This window comes from Numida meleagris, chromosome 20 (genome assembly GCF_002078875.1).
Source record: "Numida meleagris isolate 19003 breed g44 Domestic line chromosome 20, NumMel1.0, whole genome shotgun sequence".
NCBI classification, from domain to species: domain Eukaryota; kingdom Metazoa; phylum Chordata; class Aves; order Galliformes; family Numididae; genus Numida; species Numida meleagris.
In genome coordinates this window covers 4,235,648-4,253,561 of record NC_034428.1, presented here as the reverse complement: position 1 = coordinate 4,253,561, position 17,914 = coordinate 4,235,648, and the positions used below count along the sequence as shown (strand labels likewise).

The 17,914-nt window shown below is 50.9% G+C and overlaps 1 protein-coding gene across 1 annotated transcript; it reads left to right on the top strand.

Moving 5' to 3' along the window:
• SRM (spermidine synthase) lies at window positions 1,459-7,282 on the top strand. The gene is made up of 8 exons (XM_021417479.1): window positions 1,459-1,662; window positions 1,770-1,890; window positions 2,053-2,145; window positions 3,207-3,360; window positions 4,154-4,237; window positions 4,602-4,747; window positions 5,458-5,580; window positions 6,136-7,282. Exons 1-8 carry the CDS (start codon window positions 1,517-1,519, stop codon window positions 6,151-6,153), a joined length of 885 nt encoding a protein of 294 aa, XP_021273154.1. The 5' UTR covers window positions 1,459-1,516; the 3' UTR covers window positions 6,154-7,282.

Sequence of the window (17,914 nt, the reverse complement as noted above, 5' to 3'; positions counted from 1 at the left end):
AGGTTCTGTGATGTGGCCAGATCTCGGCACAGCTATCCTAATGGTTCATAGTTGAAATATTCAGAGCGAGTCACCCTAATGCCTTTGTACAAAGAGGATCAGCTCGTGATTTGGTTCAGGGGTGGCTGAGCTTATTCTGAGCACACAGCTGAAAGCTGGGAGCCCTCCTATGAAGGAGGTGAACAACTTCAGCATTCTGCGGTTGTGTTAGCCCGCAGTTGGGGCTGGTGCCACTTTGTTCCCGGATTACTGGTCACTGAGCAGTGGAACTTGCTCCCGGGGTCCTTGTCTTTGCTCCAGTATTTCTATTCCTGCCTAAAGATATTCCATGTCTTGCCCACCTGTTTGGGCAGTGACAGAATTCCTTCTCGTAGGCGAGGGGCAAGGACTGGGTGAGTAGTGGTAAGCCTTCCTTTTCCCAGCCCAAGGGTTGCACTTTTGAGAAGACAGAGGAGGTTTGGTGGCGTTGTGTTTGTTTCCAACCTTTTCCTGTATCTCTGCAGAACAGAGGAAGGTTTCCTTCCCCAGAGTCGTCCTCTGCTCACAAAGCCTGGCTGCACGTGGCAGCGTGTTTGAAGAGAAGCAGATGAGTAGCAGCTTCCTTAACTGCTTTAGCAAGGGCTGCCCAGCTCCCTTCTGTGCAGCTGTACTACTACTGACTGACAGCTGAGCAAACTGAATCGAGTAAATCTTTCCAAAAGACCCATTGGCTGCAGAGGTTTTAAAACTGATGTGGCTCAGGTCTCCTACCTGGCTTTATGCAAGGTACGGTTGTTAGTTTCAGCTGTGTTGGCGTTTCTCACGAGAGGGTTTTGGTGCCGTGGCTCCGGGGGGCTGTGCCGGGAGCTGCGTGAAGCAGCCGCCTGCTGCGGTATAGCCGGGGCATTTCTGAGCCTGCTGTGCAGCCCTACCGCGGTTTGTAACCTCGCTGTGTCCTGCAGGAAAGGATTGCCATCCCGACGCGTAGCTTCTTAAGTGTCCAAATGAGACGTTTCCCAAGAAACACTGGCTCAGTATTCGCAGGACGCTTTAATGACTATGTAACAAGAAACTCTGGGCTCTGTTACAGGCACCCTGCGTGGAGCCGCGTGCGGAACCGCGCTCTGCCCCCGGCTGTGCCTTACCCCCCGCAAGCAGCAACTCTGGGGCCGTGCTCCCGAGGCTCGGCTCGGCTCGGCTCCGCTCCCAGGTACCCCGGTACCCCGCGGTCCCCCCGGCTTTGGGGGGGGTTCGGCAGCTCCGCGCCGCCGCACGTGGCCCCTGGCCGCCGGCCGCACTACCCTGCTGGCGCTGACGTCACGCCGTGCCGAGCCAATGGGCGTGCTGCGGCGGGCGGTCAGCCAATGGGAGCGCAGCGGCGCGCGCGCTTGCGGCGGGGGCGGGGCGGGGCGCGGCGGCGCGTGGGCCCCTGTGCTCGGCTCCCGCGCCGGCGGGGTCAGGCGGTGCGCGGGGTAGGGCCGGGGCCGCAGGGGCAGGGGCAGGGCCGGGCCCGGCGGGGCGGCGGGGCCGGACCGGGATGGAGCGCGGCGCGGCGGCGCTGATCCGCGAGGGCTGGTTCCGCGAGACGTGCCGGCTGTGGCCGGGGCAGGCCATGTCGCTGCAGGTGGAGGAGCTCCTGCACCACCAGCGCTCCCGCTACCAGGAGATCCTCGTCTTCCGCAGGTGCGGCGCGGGGCGGCGGCCGAGGGGAGCGGGGGCCCCGCGACGCCGGGGAGCGGGGGGAGCGCGGCCGAGGGTCGGTTCCAACCCCGCTTCCCCGCTCTGCCCAGCACCACCTACGGCAACGTCCTGGTCCTGGACGGGGTGATCCAGTGCACGGAGCGGGACGAGTTCTCCTACCAGGAGATGATCGCCAACCTGCCGCTCTGCAGCCACCCCGACCCCCGCAAGGTAAGCCGGCCCCGCGCCCTCGCCGCCTCCCGCTCGCCCGCCTCCCCGGGGCCTGTCGGTTCCGGCGCTCCCGCACCTCCCCGCGCGCCTCCCGGCGCTTTACCGCGGCGTCTCGCGGCCCCCCGGCCCGCGTACATCTGCTTCCCTCCTCTCCCGCCCCAGGTGCTCATCATCGGCGGCGGTGACGGCGGAGTGCTGCGAGAGGTGGTGAAGCACCCCACCGTGGAGTCCGTGGTGCAGTGCGAGATCGATGAGGTGCGTGGGGCACGCGGCAGCGCTGCGTTGCAGCATCCCCGGGCCGCGCTTCACCTGCCGCCCCGTGACAGCCCCGAGCGCTGACGCCACTCCTCGCCTTGCGACGTGGCAGCTGGCCGCTGCCTCCTGCGCTTTCCCGTGCACGCGTACGGCCGAGGCCCTTCCGGGCCGGTGCTGGCTCTCCCGGTTCCCGAAGGGGCTGCGTTCCCCATCCCCTGCTGCGGAACAGCACATCCTCCACCGGAGGAGAGGGCTCTTTGTTAAGCAGGCTCCTTGCGCTGGTAGCAGGAAATAAGCGAGGGGATTTGTTTCCGTGACAGATGGGCCGGTCCTCCTCGGTCGGTTTGCTGTGATGTTCGACTTTGAGAAGACAGCATAACTTTGTAGTAAAGCGAGGCTGCGCTATAAATGGAAAACGCTGCCTCCGTACCTGTCTGCCAAACCGTGTAGGCACACGTGCTTGGTTCTGAACAAGCACGGCCTGACACCAGAGCAATTCCTGTTTCTGAGAAGCTGGGGGTGCCCAGCGCTACTGCTGGGGCTGGGACTGTCTTACATAGGACGTGGCTTGTAGCAATTTCAAAAAGAAAACGTATTTCACCTCAGGATTGATTATAATAACTCTAGAGCAGAGATGGGGATGTTTCTCACGCTGCATCTATAAACCTGCTGCTGTGGTCTTGTTTAAAAAGAAAAAAAAAAAATCTAAAATTGATATCACCTCGGCAAGCGAGGTCTCTGGGGAAAAGGAGCGCAGCGCAGTCAGTCTGCAAGCAGATTCTCTTAGCTCCTCAGGGAGCTTTTGAAGCTTCGAGTTCTCCTTGTTGAGTTTGGCACAGACACACAGTGTCAATGAACCCTGAGGCCATAGGAAAGGGCTGAGCGTAGTTCGTTGGCTGAGGATGCTGACAGCTCTTGAGGATCCAGCTCGAGTGCGATTTGTGCTGAAGGCATGGAAGGAAATGACTCATAGCACTGCTCTTTCAGCAGCAGCTGCACAGTGGCCTGGAAAGCAGCTCCTTGTAGCCCCCTCTGACCCACTTGTGTGCTCTGTGTTGCAGGATGTGATCCAGGTATCGAAGAAATACCTCCCTGGGATGGCAGTGGGGTATTCCAGCGCTAAGCTGACCCTGCACGTCGGAGACGGTTTTGAGTTCATGAAACAGAATCAGGAAGCCTTTGATGTGATTATCACGGACTCATCTGACCCCATGGGTAAGAATCCCATCCATAAAAGAGCACTGCTTTCCACGCTTCTCCTGCTTTTCTCTCTGGCTGCCTTCTGGAAGCAATGCTGGTCTGCCCAGTTTCTTTTTTAAGTGGAAACTCTGTCATTGTCGTGGTTGTTTTGGTAGAGGAGGGGAAGGATGAGGACCAGAAAATTGTATTAATGAGGCTTGGAGCCAGCTGTTGTATTTCACCTCAAAATTCAATTCCAGCCACTATTGCTTCTGGGGGGGGGGAATTGATCCTTGAGTCCAGTGGTCCCATGGGAAATACAGCACCAGGCTGGCAAGGACAGCTTTGCACGTGAGCCGCTAACGAAGCAGTGGGTCCTGTGCTGTTGGTGGATCTGCCTAGCCCAGAGACAGAGAGCTGCAGTTCTGAAGGTGAGATCTGGGGCATAGAAGGGAAAGCATAGTTATGGTGTCTGAGTTTCCTTTAATCTCACTAGAGTCAACACAGAGGTGTCTATAAAAGGCAGATTGGAGCAGAAGTTTGATTTGAATAAAACGAGCAAGAAGCAGCTGCTAGGGCTCTCTGGTAAAGATCCTGGGGTTGCTATTGAGGAGAGTTAAAATCCTGGTGGTTTTCTTGTGCTGGGTGTAGGCTGAACCCCAGGGTCAGAACTCTTTGCTTCCAGATCATCTCCAGCACTTGCCATCACTGAAAGGCTGCTTGAACCATCTCTTTGCCAGTGCAGACCTCGTGCAGCCTGAGCATTCAGAAAACTACAAGTCTACTTTCTGAGCCTCTCTCTAGACATACCTCTTTACTTTTCTCACAGGTCCTGCAGAAAGCTTATTCAAAGAATCCTACTACCAACTGATGAAGACAGCCCTACGAGAAGATGGGATTCTCTGCTGCCAAGGTGAGGATGTTCTCGAGGTAGAGGCTGATGCCAGATCATTGCCTGCTGAGAGTGAGTCTCAGGGAATTCTTCCTGGGGAGACATGATGCAGGGAGAAAAACTGATTTCAGCTATGACGTAGGGCATTAAATCCATTTTAGCTCCCAGGTATGGCAGTAGTTTTGATCCATATACGTCAACTCATTAAGTGCTGGACTGCTCATAGTATAAAACTGGCGTAGTGGTCTTATCTTACCTCTGAAACTACATGAGCTGTCTGGAATAGTGCAGGTTTGGACTTGGAGCTGCTGTTAACTTGGCACAGGCCTGTGCAGAGAAAAGGGGCAGCTCTCACTTTGCATCCTGTCTTGCTCTCTCCCTGTAGGTGAGTGCCAGTGGCTGCACCTGGATCTCATTAAGGAGATGCGTCAGTTCTGCAAGTCTCTGTTCCCTGTTGTGGAATACGCCTATTGCACCATCCCTACATATCCCAGTGGGCAGATTGGCTTCATGCTCTGCAGCAAGAACCCAGTGAGTTTCAGGCACCCAAAGTGCCCCTTTCTGAGAGTATTGCAGAGCTTGCCTCTGCCTGGGGGCCTCTGGGCTTTTTCTGGTCCCCGGCCTGCCAGCTTGAGGCACCAAAGTGCAGTGCAGCTTGTTCAACAAAGTGCACAATTGGCTAGTAACGTAAGCAGTTGCTTTAGAAAAAATATTATAGTTTTGTCTCCAGTACAACTAACTTGTAAGGGTGGAAGCCAGCTTCTGACCAGAGGTCTGCTCTTTTCCCAACTTGCTGCATTACTGTTAACCTGTAATGTAATTGTCGCAGTGTTGTGGGGGGAGCAGGCAGCACTTCTGCTGCTCTGTTTAGTTTATCTGGGGCAGTGGCAGCTTGCACTGTGCCTGACTTAACGCAGCTGCTGATTCTGCTCTGAAGAGCAAAGGCCCCGATTCTGGGCTGTTTGGGCACAATCCGACAGCTTCATCTGGCATGTGGCTCACACGCAGTATGACCTCATAGGCAGACATCTGTGAATAAGGGCTAGTCACACAAGGTACAGCGTGTAAACTCCAGCCCTTGGGGCTGGAGCTGCACAGAACCTTTGACATCATACTAGAACAGAAAATCATCTGTTTTCCTCTGAGTCCTTTTGGTTCTCTGCCATGAATCGGGCTGCCCATTGTGCAGCACTTTGCTTGTTTCCCAAACGCTACAGAGCTACCTGGCTTCTTTATTGCAGAACACAAATTTCCGAGAGCCTGTGCAGCAACTCTCACAGCAACAAGTAGAGGAGAGGAGTCTGAAATACTACAACTCTGACATTCACCGGGCAGCTTTCATCCTGCCAGAGTTTGCACGGAAGGTAAGTAGGGCAGTGCTGCTCCTCCTCCATCAGGAGTGAGGTATGACTTCTCTTTGGGAATATACAGAACTGAGGGTTTCCTGCAGCCCTGAAAGCTTCTCTGGGCAAGTTGGAGCAGGGTGGCATTTTGTATGACGTGGCAGAGGATGAGTCAGTCTGGTAAGACTGGAGTTCAGTTTGGAACTATTATTTGGGTTGATGTCCCAGGTCTTGATGGCAGATCACTCCTATTTATCCTACCATAAACGAGTCCAAGAGCCTGCAGAACCGATGTTTCCCATTGGAAAGCTCCAGAGGTCTTAGAAAAAACCTGCTTGTGGTTTCTAGTGCAAACCAGAGGATATAGAAAGGATGGTCTGGTGCATTTCAGTCTGCCTTCTTGAAGTCCTTCATCTGCTAACTGCAGGTCCTAGCAGAGCGCATCCTCAGAGTGTCCTAGGGACAAGGGCACGTGCTGGGGGTGTGTTTCAGAGCCTTGTGTCTGTTGAGGACTGCTAGAGCTGCCCCAGCTCCACCCTGACACTTATTTTTTTTTTTTTTCTTGGCTGTCGCCAGGCCCTGAGTGATGTGTGAGACTGAGAAGCTACTTCCTCCCTTCAAGTTGGACCCTGAGATCATCAGTGATGTGGGGACCTTCCTAGCAGACTACAGATTTGCTCTCCACTGTGTGGGATTGTTTAACCCTTTGCCAGCCAACATTCCCTTTGATGTGTCATAACCCAGATAAGACTATTGAAAAGGTCCAGTGACTTATTGCGTGAGGTCAAAACCATTGTTTGCAGTACTGGAAATGTAAGATGTCTTCTTCCTTCCTCTCCTCCCTTTACCCATTCTAAATTTGCCTCCACCCAACTGACAACGATATATTTATAACTGACGTGTATTTCTGTCTGGTGATCTTCTGAAACTTGGGAAGAGTCCAGGAGGTTCACTGACTCGGCCTTAAGCACAGAGAGCGAGAGCTTTGTGCACAAAGTTAGCTTGCTCTCTCCTAATAGGAGCTCCCTGCTGCTGAGACATTTTGACTGGTAACGGGTCTGAGCCTTCGCATCCCACTGCCCTGCTGTGATGCCTGCGCTGTTCTGCAGCACAGTTGGAGAAGTCACAGTGCAAACTGTTGCCATTCACAATAAGTCTCCCTCCAGCCCCGATGGAGTAGCAGTATTAAACGCCAGCATGCCAGGCTGGCAGCAAAGTCTTGTGGCTTTTTTTTTTTTTTTTTTCAATTGGTTGGAAACAGAAATGCTGAGGTACTAACAGGCTGACTCCTGTTCTTACCCCTGCCATCAGAATGGTTCCAAAGAATGTTTATCAATCAGGTGATAGGCGCTTTATATATAAAAATATAAATATAAATATATATATTAAAAAACCAAGCCTTAGATCCATTGCCTGCTGTTAAGTACTGATGCTGGGGAGGCAGTTGTGCTGACAGATCTCATCTCAGTCTTGCTGAGGTGCCTCAGGCCTGGGTGTTCGCTAGTCGTTAGGAGGCATCATTACTTCTAATGCTGCCCTCAGAATCCCCAGATGTGTGAGCTGTTTTTCATTTTACTGTGTTGTGAGATGGATCTTCCTCCACGTCTACTTCTGGTTTAAAGCCTCCGTGCCACTGCTGTGCAACAGGGATCTCCCCAGCACAACCACCGTGCAATTGTCACTCCCTTGCAATCAATTAAACACTCGGCTCTGGTTAAGGTGACATCAGTGTGGGTTGGTGTGCTTCTTTGGGGGGAGCGTGGGGGTGGTGACGGAGTCTGAAATTTTGCTGTGCTTATCAGAAGACATCCAGGGGCATTTTCTAGTTGGTGTGACCTCCTGGCTCCCTTGTCTCTAGAGCTGACAAACGTCATAAAAATAAGTTGTGGAGAATGATCCCATTGCTTGCTTTGTATCGTTACCTGGCTGCATAGTAGCTCCAGCTTCTGCCCCATCCTCTACGCTGCGGAAGTCTGTACCTTCTGTACCAGCTATTCCCTAGTCCAAATGCTGCCTATGCTGCACCTTTCCAAGCTGTTCTCTGTCTGCCCATCTCCCTGCGAGCATAGCCTAGTTCCTGTCAATCACTGGCCCCACTCAGTTGCACTGTCTTCTCCTCTGTAAAATTTGCAGTAGCTGAGCGGCTCTGAGGGCCGAAACCATGCACTGAAGCCAAGATGCTGAACAGGCCGAGAACAGTCGCTAGGTGGCATCAGGAGAATCAAAAAAAATCCAGTCCTGAGGGAGATTTGGGTTGGATGAGAGAAAACTAGAAGGAGCAGCATTTTGCAATGGCTGGGGTTGAGCTTTGCCATAAATGTGACCTTAGAAACAGCACAGATGGTGCAGCCACTGACTGCCTGCAGCAAGGGGCCTACTTCTGCGGTGTCAGCAAATACCTTCCTGCTTCCTCCTTTGTGAGACTTCCCACATCTTTCCTGATTTTCCCCTTCCACTGCCAGTATCAGTGTAGCTGCATTGTAGTTGGAAGGGTTTGCAGAAGCGTTGCTGAGCTGCAGAGCTAAGTGGATAATGTTTTGGTTGTGTTGCATTTAGGACGTTCCATCTGCTTTGTCTCTTAACTGTCTGGGTAACTCTTCTTTTTCCCACAGCTACTGATTAGTTAGATTTGTCCTTGTACAGAAGGCTACAGAGGCGTTGTCATTGCTCTACTCCTGTATTTTTATTACAAAGAGCAGATCAGTGTAATAGAGGCTGGCTCTAGCTACTCCGCTTTAAATTGCTGTGGGACCTGAGCCCCATTCAGCCCTTCATCCTCGACAGAAAACCACCTCTAGCACTTTCTCTCTCCTGGAGCTGGAACGAAGACTAGGACTGTAATCCAGGAAGGCCTTAGAGCAGCTGCCAACTAGTAACAAGTTCAAGCCTTCCACCCACCCTCGGTGAGTACAATGCCCAGGAGCAATAGAGCTCCCTCCGACCCGTTACTGGCTTCCACACAGCTTCTTCCTTCTGTTCCTTTGAGCTCTGTAGAAAGTTTCAAGTTCAGTGAGCGGGCAGTGGTGAGAACAGGAAGATGAGGCTGTTTGCTGCCCAAGTTGCACATGCTCTGTGCGTAGATAAGGTCCAGTAAACAATGTGAGAAATTTAAATCAGTATTCTTTACAGGAAGTTACATACTTCAGTGCCCTGAGATAGGTGAAGACACTTCAGTGCTTGAATCAAGCACTCATGAACAGTGCAGCAAGAGAGAGAACATGGATTTGTGCTTCTATAGCTGGTTCTGTCTGAGCAGCTTTGAGCAATTCAGGACTCTTATCATTGACTTATGGGTTAAGCACTGCCACGAGGTCTGCACGCCACGTAACTGCTAGAGCAGTATTTGCTGTGGCAGTCACCTGTCAGGTAATGGTGTCTGCAGGTGATTATCCCTTCTGCAGGTGTAGCAAGGTGTGAGCTGTTACGCTGCAGGACGCTGAGGCACAAGGATGCCAGGCATTAAAAAGAGAGTGGCAATTTGGGGTATGCCTAATGGGGAAAATAACGGGACCTCTGACAGAATTGAGCGCGAATGCTTGAAAGCTGTCTTTGCAGAGTCTCCAGTTGGGCAACTGAAAAGCTTGAGTAACTTTTCTGGAGTTTTAGCTGGCTTTTGCCTGAGGCTAGTCAGGCAAGGCTGTTAGTGAGCACAGATCCATGAAGATGCTGTCTGTCTAGACATGCTGCAGTCATGTGCCAGGACCTTATTAAGCTGGGAGCTACGTGAACAGGGACAGGCTTTGTCCCGTGTACCACACGTTGCAATATCACTCAGAGCAGGTGGAGTCAGATGAGGTAACAGAGCCTGATGGGCTTCAGCACATCAATTGCTTAAGCCTCTTGGCGCCTTTTGAACCATCAGACTCCTTCCTCTGTGCTTTACTTATTAAACTAACTCAATTTTTCAGAGTTCAGAAAAGAGCTTAAAAAACTAAGAGAAATCTCTTGCCTGTCTCTCTTGAGCCCTTTCAGCCAGTTAATTGGTATGAGTGTCTTATTCATCCAGAGCTAATGTTATCAAGGCCTGGCTGAATTATTGATGGAGCTTGGCTGGAGCAAGAGATTTCTGAGGTAGGAATGACAATTCATCTTGCATCCAAGAACAGCAGTCTCAATAAGCAAAGAGTCAAAAAGAAAAAAAAGTAATATATGCCACCAAATTCAGGGAGAGGCCAGTTTATGGTGGGGGGAGAAAAAGGGAAAAGCTCGGACAAAAGCATGAAAAAGCAGCTCCAGTCTAGACAAAATGTCATTAAAAAGTAAGATGAGAAACGTAATGAAGTTACGCACTGAGAAGTCTAGGTGAAGCTCTTTCCTGGTCGTGTGTAGGATGGAGTTAAATGCTTTTAAATATGCAGAAGGTGGGGAATTAGAGCCACGGGATCTCAATTCTAGACCAGCGACGTGAAGCAGATGAAGGCAGGAGGATCGTTATGAATGTGAAGGATCTCAGCTCCGTGGCTTGCAGCCTGCACAGCCGCCTTGGAACACAGAGGGGGCTGCCCTCTCCTTGGTACTGAACAGTGCTGAGAGGGAATTTGCTTAAGCAAGCTGATCCTGCTTGCCAGCAGCAAGGCCACGGTGATGTATGTCATGACCTTGTGTGTGTTTCATCCCCCTTCAGCTGCAGGAGAGGAATAACCAGAACCTCACCCCACGTGGAGCGCGTGAGTTCCCGTGTACGGCTCTCCCAGCTGGGCCATCCCTCTGCTCTCAGCCCTGTGTGTTAACGTCAGTGGCCCAGCTGTTTCTGCCTGAATTCCCCCAAGGCACAGAGCATATGCAGTCCCTCAGGAATCCCTTGCCACCGATGGGATGAGTCTGGTGCAACAGAGGTCAGTTCACGTGTCATGAGGCAGTAGTGATCCCACGCATCCTTAGCCTGCTTCACAGCCCGATGTGCCTCCTGCTTGGAGCTGGGCAAAGCATTTTCAGTGCAAATCTGAAATATTTTGAAATAAGTGTTTCATAGCAAGTAGTTGTTTTTAGAGGAGGATTTTGAGTGGAAAACCTGAGATGTTTTAACTTTACATTGCACATCGAAATAAAAGGTTTTGAGCACACCGCTGAAGCGTTACGCCTGCCCTCCTGCAGTCCTGTCGAGGTTGGCGGGCACAGAAGGCAGCACAGCTCCTCTGGCTCTGCCTCTCCAGAGAGCTGTAACAGGCTTGTAGTCGTGTGTGCTCTGACAGCAGCATCCCTGCGGTATTCCCCTCCTCCTCCCTGCACCTGCTCTGCAGCTCTTATCAGAGATGAGCGGGAGCTGTAGGCTCCAGCCCACGCTCTTTCTTGGGTTTGTTAGATTAGAGCTGATGAAAGCCATGGCCGACACAGCCACCCCTATGCTTCATGGAGTCCTTTGGGGACTGCACTGCGAGGGAATACTGCAAGCCTGGCCTGATAAATGAGCTGTGATTTCAGGCCCTGGACAAATTGGTTTCCAGGAAGGCTCGCAACTGTCAGATGAACACTGCTTTATTTATTGGGTTGTCCTTTGCAACGAGGGACTCCTGAGGGTGAACAGAAAGGCTTCTAGTGACATGAAAGCAGAGGTATTGCAACCTTCCTTCCGCTGCAGTTGAGAGTCCCACCTTTGGGAACCTGACTCTTCTGGAAGCCTGGTGCAATTCTGCAGCATGCTTCCAAAAAGTCTGGTGATCTGAATTCAGACCTGATCCAGGCAGCAAATGGGTAGAAGACAGCAAATATCCAAGCCACAGAGGAATCTAATTCCTTAATGTGGCATTTGGTGCCAGACATTGTGTTCCCTTTTGTATTCCAGTAATGCCTTCACTGCTGTACAGACACACTGACAAGAGGGCAATGAACTCCTCCGCAGACAAAACCCCCTGTGCATGTTACTTGGTCACCCTTCATCACAAAAAGATGGTGATTGTCGTAATTGTGTCAAGATATTCTGTGAGCTTTGGTGCCTACCCAGGCCTTTTCAAGCCACTTTCTATGCTGAATTTCCACCTGGAGCATCCCCACCTGTACCAGGCTCTGATGGACGTGTCCACAGGCATGCTGATTCCAGATAGATCTGCCCTCATCGTAGAGTGGTGGCAACCCACTCATAGCGTAAACAGCTCCAGACAGAGAGAGCGTCAAAGAAAATTGATGAAAAAGGACTTCTAAATGGGTGAGTCAGGCAACTGAGGGAGAGGAAGTGTCAAGAGGATGTCAAGGGAAGGCCTTAAACCTCCCTGTACACTGATAAGCATTTAAGGGTTGGCAAACTTTGTGCCGCCATAAAGGTCGGCCAGTCAACATGACAGGGAATAGGGAACAGTAGCAGTCCTGGTGCAACCTGTTGATATTTCTTTCCAGTTACTAAAAAGAACAAATTGTATCACTGTAGAGTTATTCTGCTTCCTTTGGAGAAGGAGATTGTCAACAGCAATGTTACAGGGGCCGGCATTACAAAAACCAGCCCATTCTGAAGGCAAAGCTGCTTACAAAACCACATTTATTAGAACAAGCAGTTTGGTTCAACAGCCCCCAGCATGGAGGCCTGGTTGCACTGCTTCTGTTGTCTGTCTGGCTTTTGGGCTCCTTGGCCCATGAGGTTTAGTCCTGCCTTGTAAGCAACAGTACGGGATCCACCTTTTGCTTGCCTGTCAGCCCAGCCACATCTCACACAGGTACATGCCCTTCGTTCCTCTTGAGCAACCAAGCGTGCTTTCTCCATTTGCTGTTCTCCCGTTTTGCCTCTCCCAGAGCAAATTGGCTGCGGGTCATTTCGCAGGTCCCTGTGATTTGCTTTACTCATTGGAGCCTGCTCCTTCGCTGCTCTCTGTCTGGAGCCCCAGACAGGCTGGGAAGTGTTTGACAGAATCCATTACGAAGGGTAATACAGCAATTCTGATAAACTAGCAAGATGAGTTTAAAAGGAAATGGGTAATGTTTCATCTGAAACTGGTCCGTGGAAGCCAGCCCTCACGAGGAGGGATGAGAAGCAATGGGGTTACGGTTTTCTCAAGAAAATTCATTTCTAGAAATTGCTGGATCGTTAACTCCCCACAAGTCCCTGTCATTTAGAAAAACTTTCTTCTTTGTAACTTTCAGAGAGGGAGTCCAGTACTTCTTTTCAAAAATGTGTGGATGAGATGGCATCTCTTCTATCAAGAGCACCCAGGATGGTGTTGGCATTGGGAGCTGGATTGTTTGCAGGCAGAGCTTCATCGTGCTTTGTCCAAGAACTTTGACACTAATGAGCGGTGCAAGTGGGGAACACATCTTTCTGCCTTCTTTTGTTCTGACACAGCAACCTTTTGGCTAAGTCACCTTTCTGTGCTTTTTTATGTGCTAAATTAGGATAATAATTCACCTTCTGGACTGCTGGGGTTGGTTCAGAATGGAGCTTGCCCTGAGGCAAATGCTTCTGGAGAAAGTGAGGTGGGATCCTTAGCTCTGTCACTGCATCTCACCAGATCGAGACAGTGGATGCTACCCTACGTGACAGGGGCAAAGGAAAGCAGGCAGCAGTGCTTACACAGCACCTTCTGCTGGCCCCCAAACCAGTCTCGCTCTGGGATTGCATTTTGTGCCAAGGGAGAAGCATTCTTTACTACTAAGAGTCAAGAGAAGGTAGGGACGCATGCCGGGCAGCCTGCAGTCAGTGTCAGCACAGGCTTCCTCCTGAAGTCCTACTGCTCAGAACAGCTCCAGTTATGATCAGTTGTTCAGTAGTTTGCTTCCCCTTTAATAAGCTTAAACCCAGCATCTCCAAGTCAGAATTCACCGTGTTGATCCACACTTTTGGGATTGGTTCAAGACACCTTGAAACAATACTATAAACAAAAACCAATAACTACCAGCTGGCCTCCTTATAGCTGTAAATACGTTTGCAAGGTACGATGTTATTGCATAGCTACAACCTATGTCCCCTTGTTACCGTAAAGAGAAAGCCAGGCATGCTGGCATTCCACAATGAGACGTATCACAGCTTGCAGAGATCCAGATCCAAGTACCCTTGAGTCCAGAGCTGTTTAGATGCATTGGCTGAGGGTCTGAGCTGCTCGTATCTAGTACTGGTGGCCAAAAATTTTACCTTTTCCTTCTGAGTTACCCAGCGTTGGCCAGAGGTTGGTGTGAGCCTGGTGGCCTGTTCTAGCCAACGTTACATTCCCAAGCAGAATTTAGCTAACTAGAAGAGGCACAGACATTTCCTACAATTACTGGGGGTGAAGAAACAGCGTGTTATTGGAGAATCCCAAACCCTCGCTTTCTCTGCAGGTCTGGCACATGGAAAGCCCAGAGGCACTGAAGTATCCCACTCAAGCAGCCAAGTGTTAACAACCTCTCCAAAGTCTAATTTGCCTTTGATATAGACTTAATTGTTTGCGTCACCCACTGGGCTAGGGGGAGGGCTATAAAAGGGGCTGCAGCCATTGTCTGAGGCAGAAGAGAGCCCAGAAACAGCTCCCTCTCCCAGTCTTCCTAATTCAGCACAGTAGTCACAGGCTGTGCATCATGCAGCTGGTGGCCAGCCTGGTGTCTGTTCTGCTGCTGGTGTGGAGCGTGAGAGCCACTGCGCTGCCTGGAGAAGAGAGACTCGCGTTACAGAACAGTAGGGTGAGTATAATGCACCCTGTGCAGGAGCTGGGTGGGATGGGAGCATGCAGAAGCAGGCTGAAGTCGTCGGGGACGGATAAGAAGGGCAGTTGGGTTTTACCTGATGTAAACACTTCTACCTCTGTGTGTTCCAAGACAGTACAGCTTCGTGCACTGCTGAAGCAGGGGCTATTACTACAGCTTATTAGCCAGTTTATTTAGGAAAGGTAACACAGCAGACTCCAGAGGACTGCAAAAGTGAAGTCTGAGCTAAGCAAAGAAAACAGAGCGGACAGGAGGAGAGAGAGGGAGAAAATAAGATTGCTGAAGGAGTACAGCATGAGAGAATGAAGGAGAGTACTAGGGAGGGAGAGAAAAGATACATAATTGGTAAAATGATCAAGGGAGATGATATTTTAAATAGGACTCCTGGGAAGGACAAATGTTTAAAAGATGGGTTCAGTAAGAAAGTAACAGAGGAATAATAAATGAAGTAATTATATCAGAATAAAATTGCTTTTTCCAGAGTAGTATTCACAAGGGGAGTTATACCGACATAGTTCTGCTAGAATAATTACACTCTGAACCAGCACAGCCTCTATGCAGTGGCAGAACTTATTATAGCAATATAATTATCCTACCAACTGGCAAAACTCTAATGTTATAATAGCTACAGCACTATAATAACTTTTTTTTTTTTTTTGCTGGACTGTTTCCCTGAGAGGCCAAAGAGGTAGGAAGCAATAGCATAACACAATCACAGGCAAGTGCTCCGTGCTGCCTGCCCTTGCCCCGCGGTTTTCTCACCTGCTCGTTCCTCGCCATCCCCAGGGTTACTCTGAGCTGTGTTGGGTCGCACAATGCTGTGCTGCTCCAGCTCACAGCTGTATCTGTAGTGCTGCTGTTATTTCAGTTCTGGACAGGAGCTACCCAGACGAGCGAAGGACTCAAGTGTTGGTTTCAAAGGCACTGACTTCTCCTTTGTGCGCACCCGTATCATTCGTTCTGTCTCAGTGCTGGCTCCAGCTCATCCATCAGTGTCTTGCTGCTTTAAGCGTTCTCACATCCCATTAACAGCAAAACTGGCTGTGAGAAAGAAACACACAGTGTGAGGTGCTAGGAATGGCTTTCTGTTGGAGATCAGGGCTTCTGCAGCTGCCTGAGATTAACCCTTCTGGAGAGAACTCTGAACTTTCAGCTGTACATTCTTACAGTAGCAAATCCAGCACTTAGAAAGTGAACTCTTACCCGGTGGACATGTTAGCTGCTGGGGAAAAATGAAACAAGTTGCATAGAATAGATGAGTAAGGCTCTGGTAAAAATGCCTTCAAGTATTATGAATCTTCTACACAGTTTCTTACAAAATAATGATTCCAATATCTGTCAAAATAGAATTATTCTCCATAGAGTAGTCTACAAACTGAAGAATTGTTAGATACTGATGAAGTTATTTCCACAGTCGCCACTCCTATAACTCAGACAGAAGGCTTAAAAATGAAGAAAACCAGGATTCCGTGTATAAACTACTATGAAATGCATAACAATGCAAAAGAAAGATGTGCACGTACTGATTGCTGCTGGAAGCAGTGCAGGGAGCTGAGCATCGACCCAAAGGGGTGCCATGACCCCGTGCTCAAATCTGCTTCCAAAGAGTCTTCCTCTCAGGCAACTCAGGAACAGCTCTAAACAGAAAGGTTGTTAGCAGTGGATTAGCAGAGGGGAAGAGCTGCCTCATTTCACTAACAGCCACAGCTGATCATGCGTGAGGAGCAATCCTCTAGCAGCAGGCTGAGCTCTGCCTTCCCACCCCTGAGTTTGGAGCAGTTCATCTCCTGAGATTTTAGTATAGCTATTTCATTTCTCTTCACTAAGGAGCTGAATCCTTAGCAGATGGCTCTTAACATCACAGGGCTCGTCTGTGGCTCTGCTTGGAGCAGGTCAGTTCAAAACATAGCACTTAAAGGGAGGAAAGCAGCTTAGGAGGAGGGGGTGACCCCGGAGACGCATTTTGCTGAGTTCCCAAGTCCCAGCCCATCTCCCTGAGGCTCGAGATACTTCTGTACCTTCTGTGCAGGACTAGGAGTCAGAATGGACACAACCTGGCTTTTATCAGTTCTTCTGTTCTGAACATAGACTCTAATCTCTCTGTGTGTGGAAACAGGCAGAGTAATTACAGCTAAGAAATTCTTCAAAAATATCCATAAGTGTTCTGTCAAGGAAACTCAGTATAATTGCTTCTGCCTTCATTTATCAGTCTTCTGAACTGCTCACCTTGGCGAGCGCTGGTGCCGGCAGAGCCAACGAGTAACTACAACATTCCAGCAATAAAGATGGCATTTGTGGGAAGCAATGTGCAAATCCACTTCCAAGATTTTCATCCACATGGGAAGCAGCATCTGTTCCTGTCAGACCATCTATCCCACCTTACTCAGTGCCAGATGTTTCTGCTAAAGGGTCACAGGGGTGAGGAATGCTCAAGCGAGAGGGAATTCCTCAGGTTTTCTTGATGTGTCGCATAGAAACAACATAGTTCACAGCTGTTTTTACACTGAGGGCAGTGAGGCACTGCACAGGCTGCCCAGAGAGGTGGTGGTGCCCTGTCCCTGTAGATGCCCAAGATCAGGCTGGACAGGGCTCTGAGCACTGATGGAGCTGTGGGTGTCCCTGCTCGTTGCAGGGGGGTTGGACAAGATGGCCTTTAGAGGTCACTTCCAACTCAAATGATTCTGTGATTCTTGTTCCTGATGGAAATCCTTTAAGCTCCAGACCAGAGGCTGCCCTCTTCCCTAAGCTTCTATGGCAAAGGGATGGAGCGAACGGAACACCATTTTCCTTCTGCTTTCCCCCAGGGTCAGGCCTCTGCAATACAAAAATACAAACTGCCCATCTCCTCTGATTAAGTGCTTTGTACCAATTGCTCAGATCACCTCTCCTCACTCCAGCTGGGCCCCCTCCTCTGTTACATTGAATTCCCAGCATTTTACGGTGGGTTGCGGCCCTGTGTGCTTAATTTAATACTGCTCTGTACCCCGTGCCTCTACCCCAACCTTCCCAAGGTGGATGTTGGGCACCAGGATGGTGAAGAGAAAGCAGTTTGGTGTTCACTGCAATTTAATTAGTGCAGGCAGCAATGGACTTCACTAATTTGTGCCTATTTATTGGCGGCCCTTTCTGTTACAGCAATGCACGTATGCTGCCTCCGGTTCTGTTGGCTGAGCTGGATGAAGCTGAACTCTGTAAGCGAGGATGATGGTGGGAAGGGGACACAGGGGCTGACCAAGGGCTCTGTCATCATCCCTGTTCTCTGCCCACAGGAGCAGACCAAGCTGCGCAGGGACGCTCTGCTGAAGATGCTGGCAGGGCTCCTGGAGAGCGCAGATGTGGCCTCCCCGGACCTGGAGGAGGAAGGCAAGCTGGAGGAAGAGCGGGCAGCACTGGGGCGGCTGGCCCAGCTCTCGCAGCGGGACCGCAAGGCCCCCTGCAAAAACTTCTTCTGGAAAACCTTCACCTCCTGCTAGTGCCGCCCTGCTGGGCCACTCGCCTGCCTGTCAACACACACCCCATCCCCTCAGCTCCTTCCCTGTTCTCCTGCACACCTGAGAATAAAGCATGGTGCCTCGGGGACTCGTGTCTGACTCCCTGCGCCCCACGGGGCCCCGGGGCTTCGCCCCGCGGGAGGGTGGGCGGGGCTGCGGGGCGGCGGCCATCTTGCGCGGCGGCCATCTTGCGCGGCGGCCATCTTGCGCGGCGGCCATCTTGCAGGGCGGCCATCTTGCGGGGCGGCCATCTTGCGCGGCGG

Excerpts from the sequence above, each read along its gene's own strand:
- SRM (XM_021417479.1), top strand. The coding sequence starts at position 1,517 with ATGGAGCGCGGCGCGGCGGCGCTGATCCGCGAGGGCTGGTTCCGCGAG. Across the intron at positions 1,663-1,769 it reads GAGATCCTCGTCTTCCGCAG|CACCACCTACGGCAACGTCC; the intron begins GTGCGGCGCGGG and ends CGCTCTGCCCAG. Across the intron at positions 2,146-3,206 it reads TGCAGTGCGAGATCGATGAG|GATGTGATCCAGGTATCGAA; the intron begins GTGCGTGGGGCA and ends TCTGTGTTGCAG.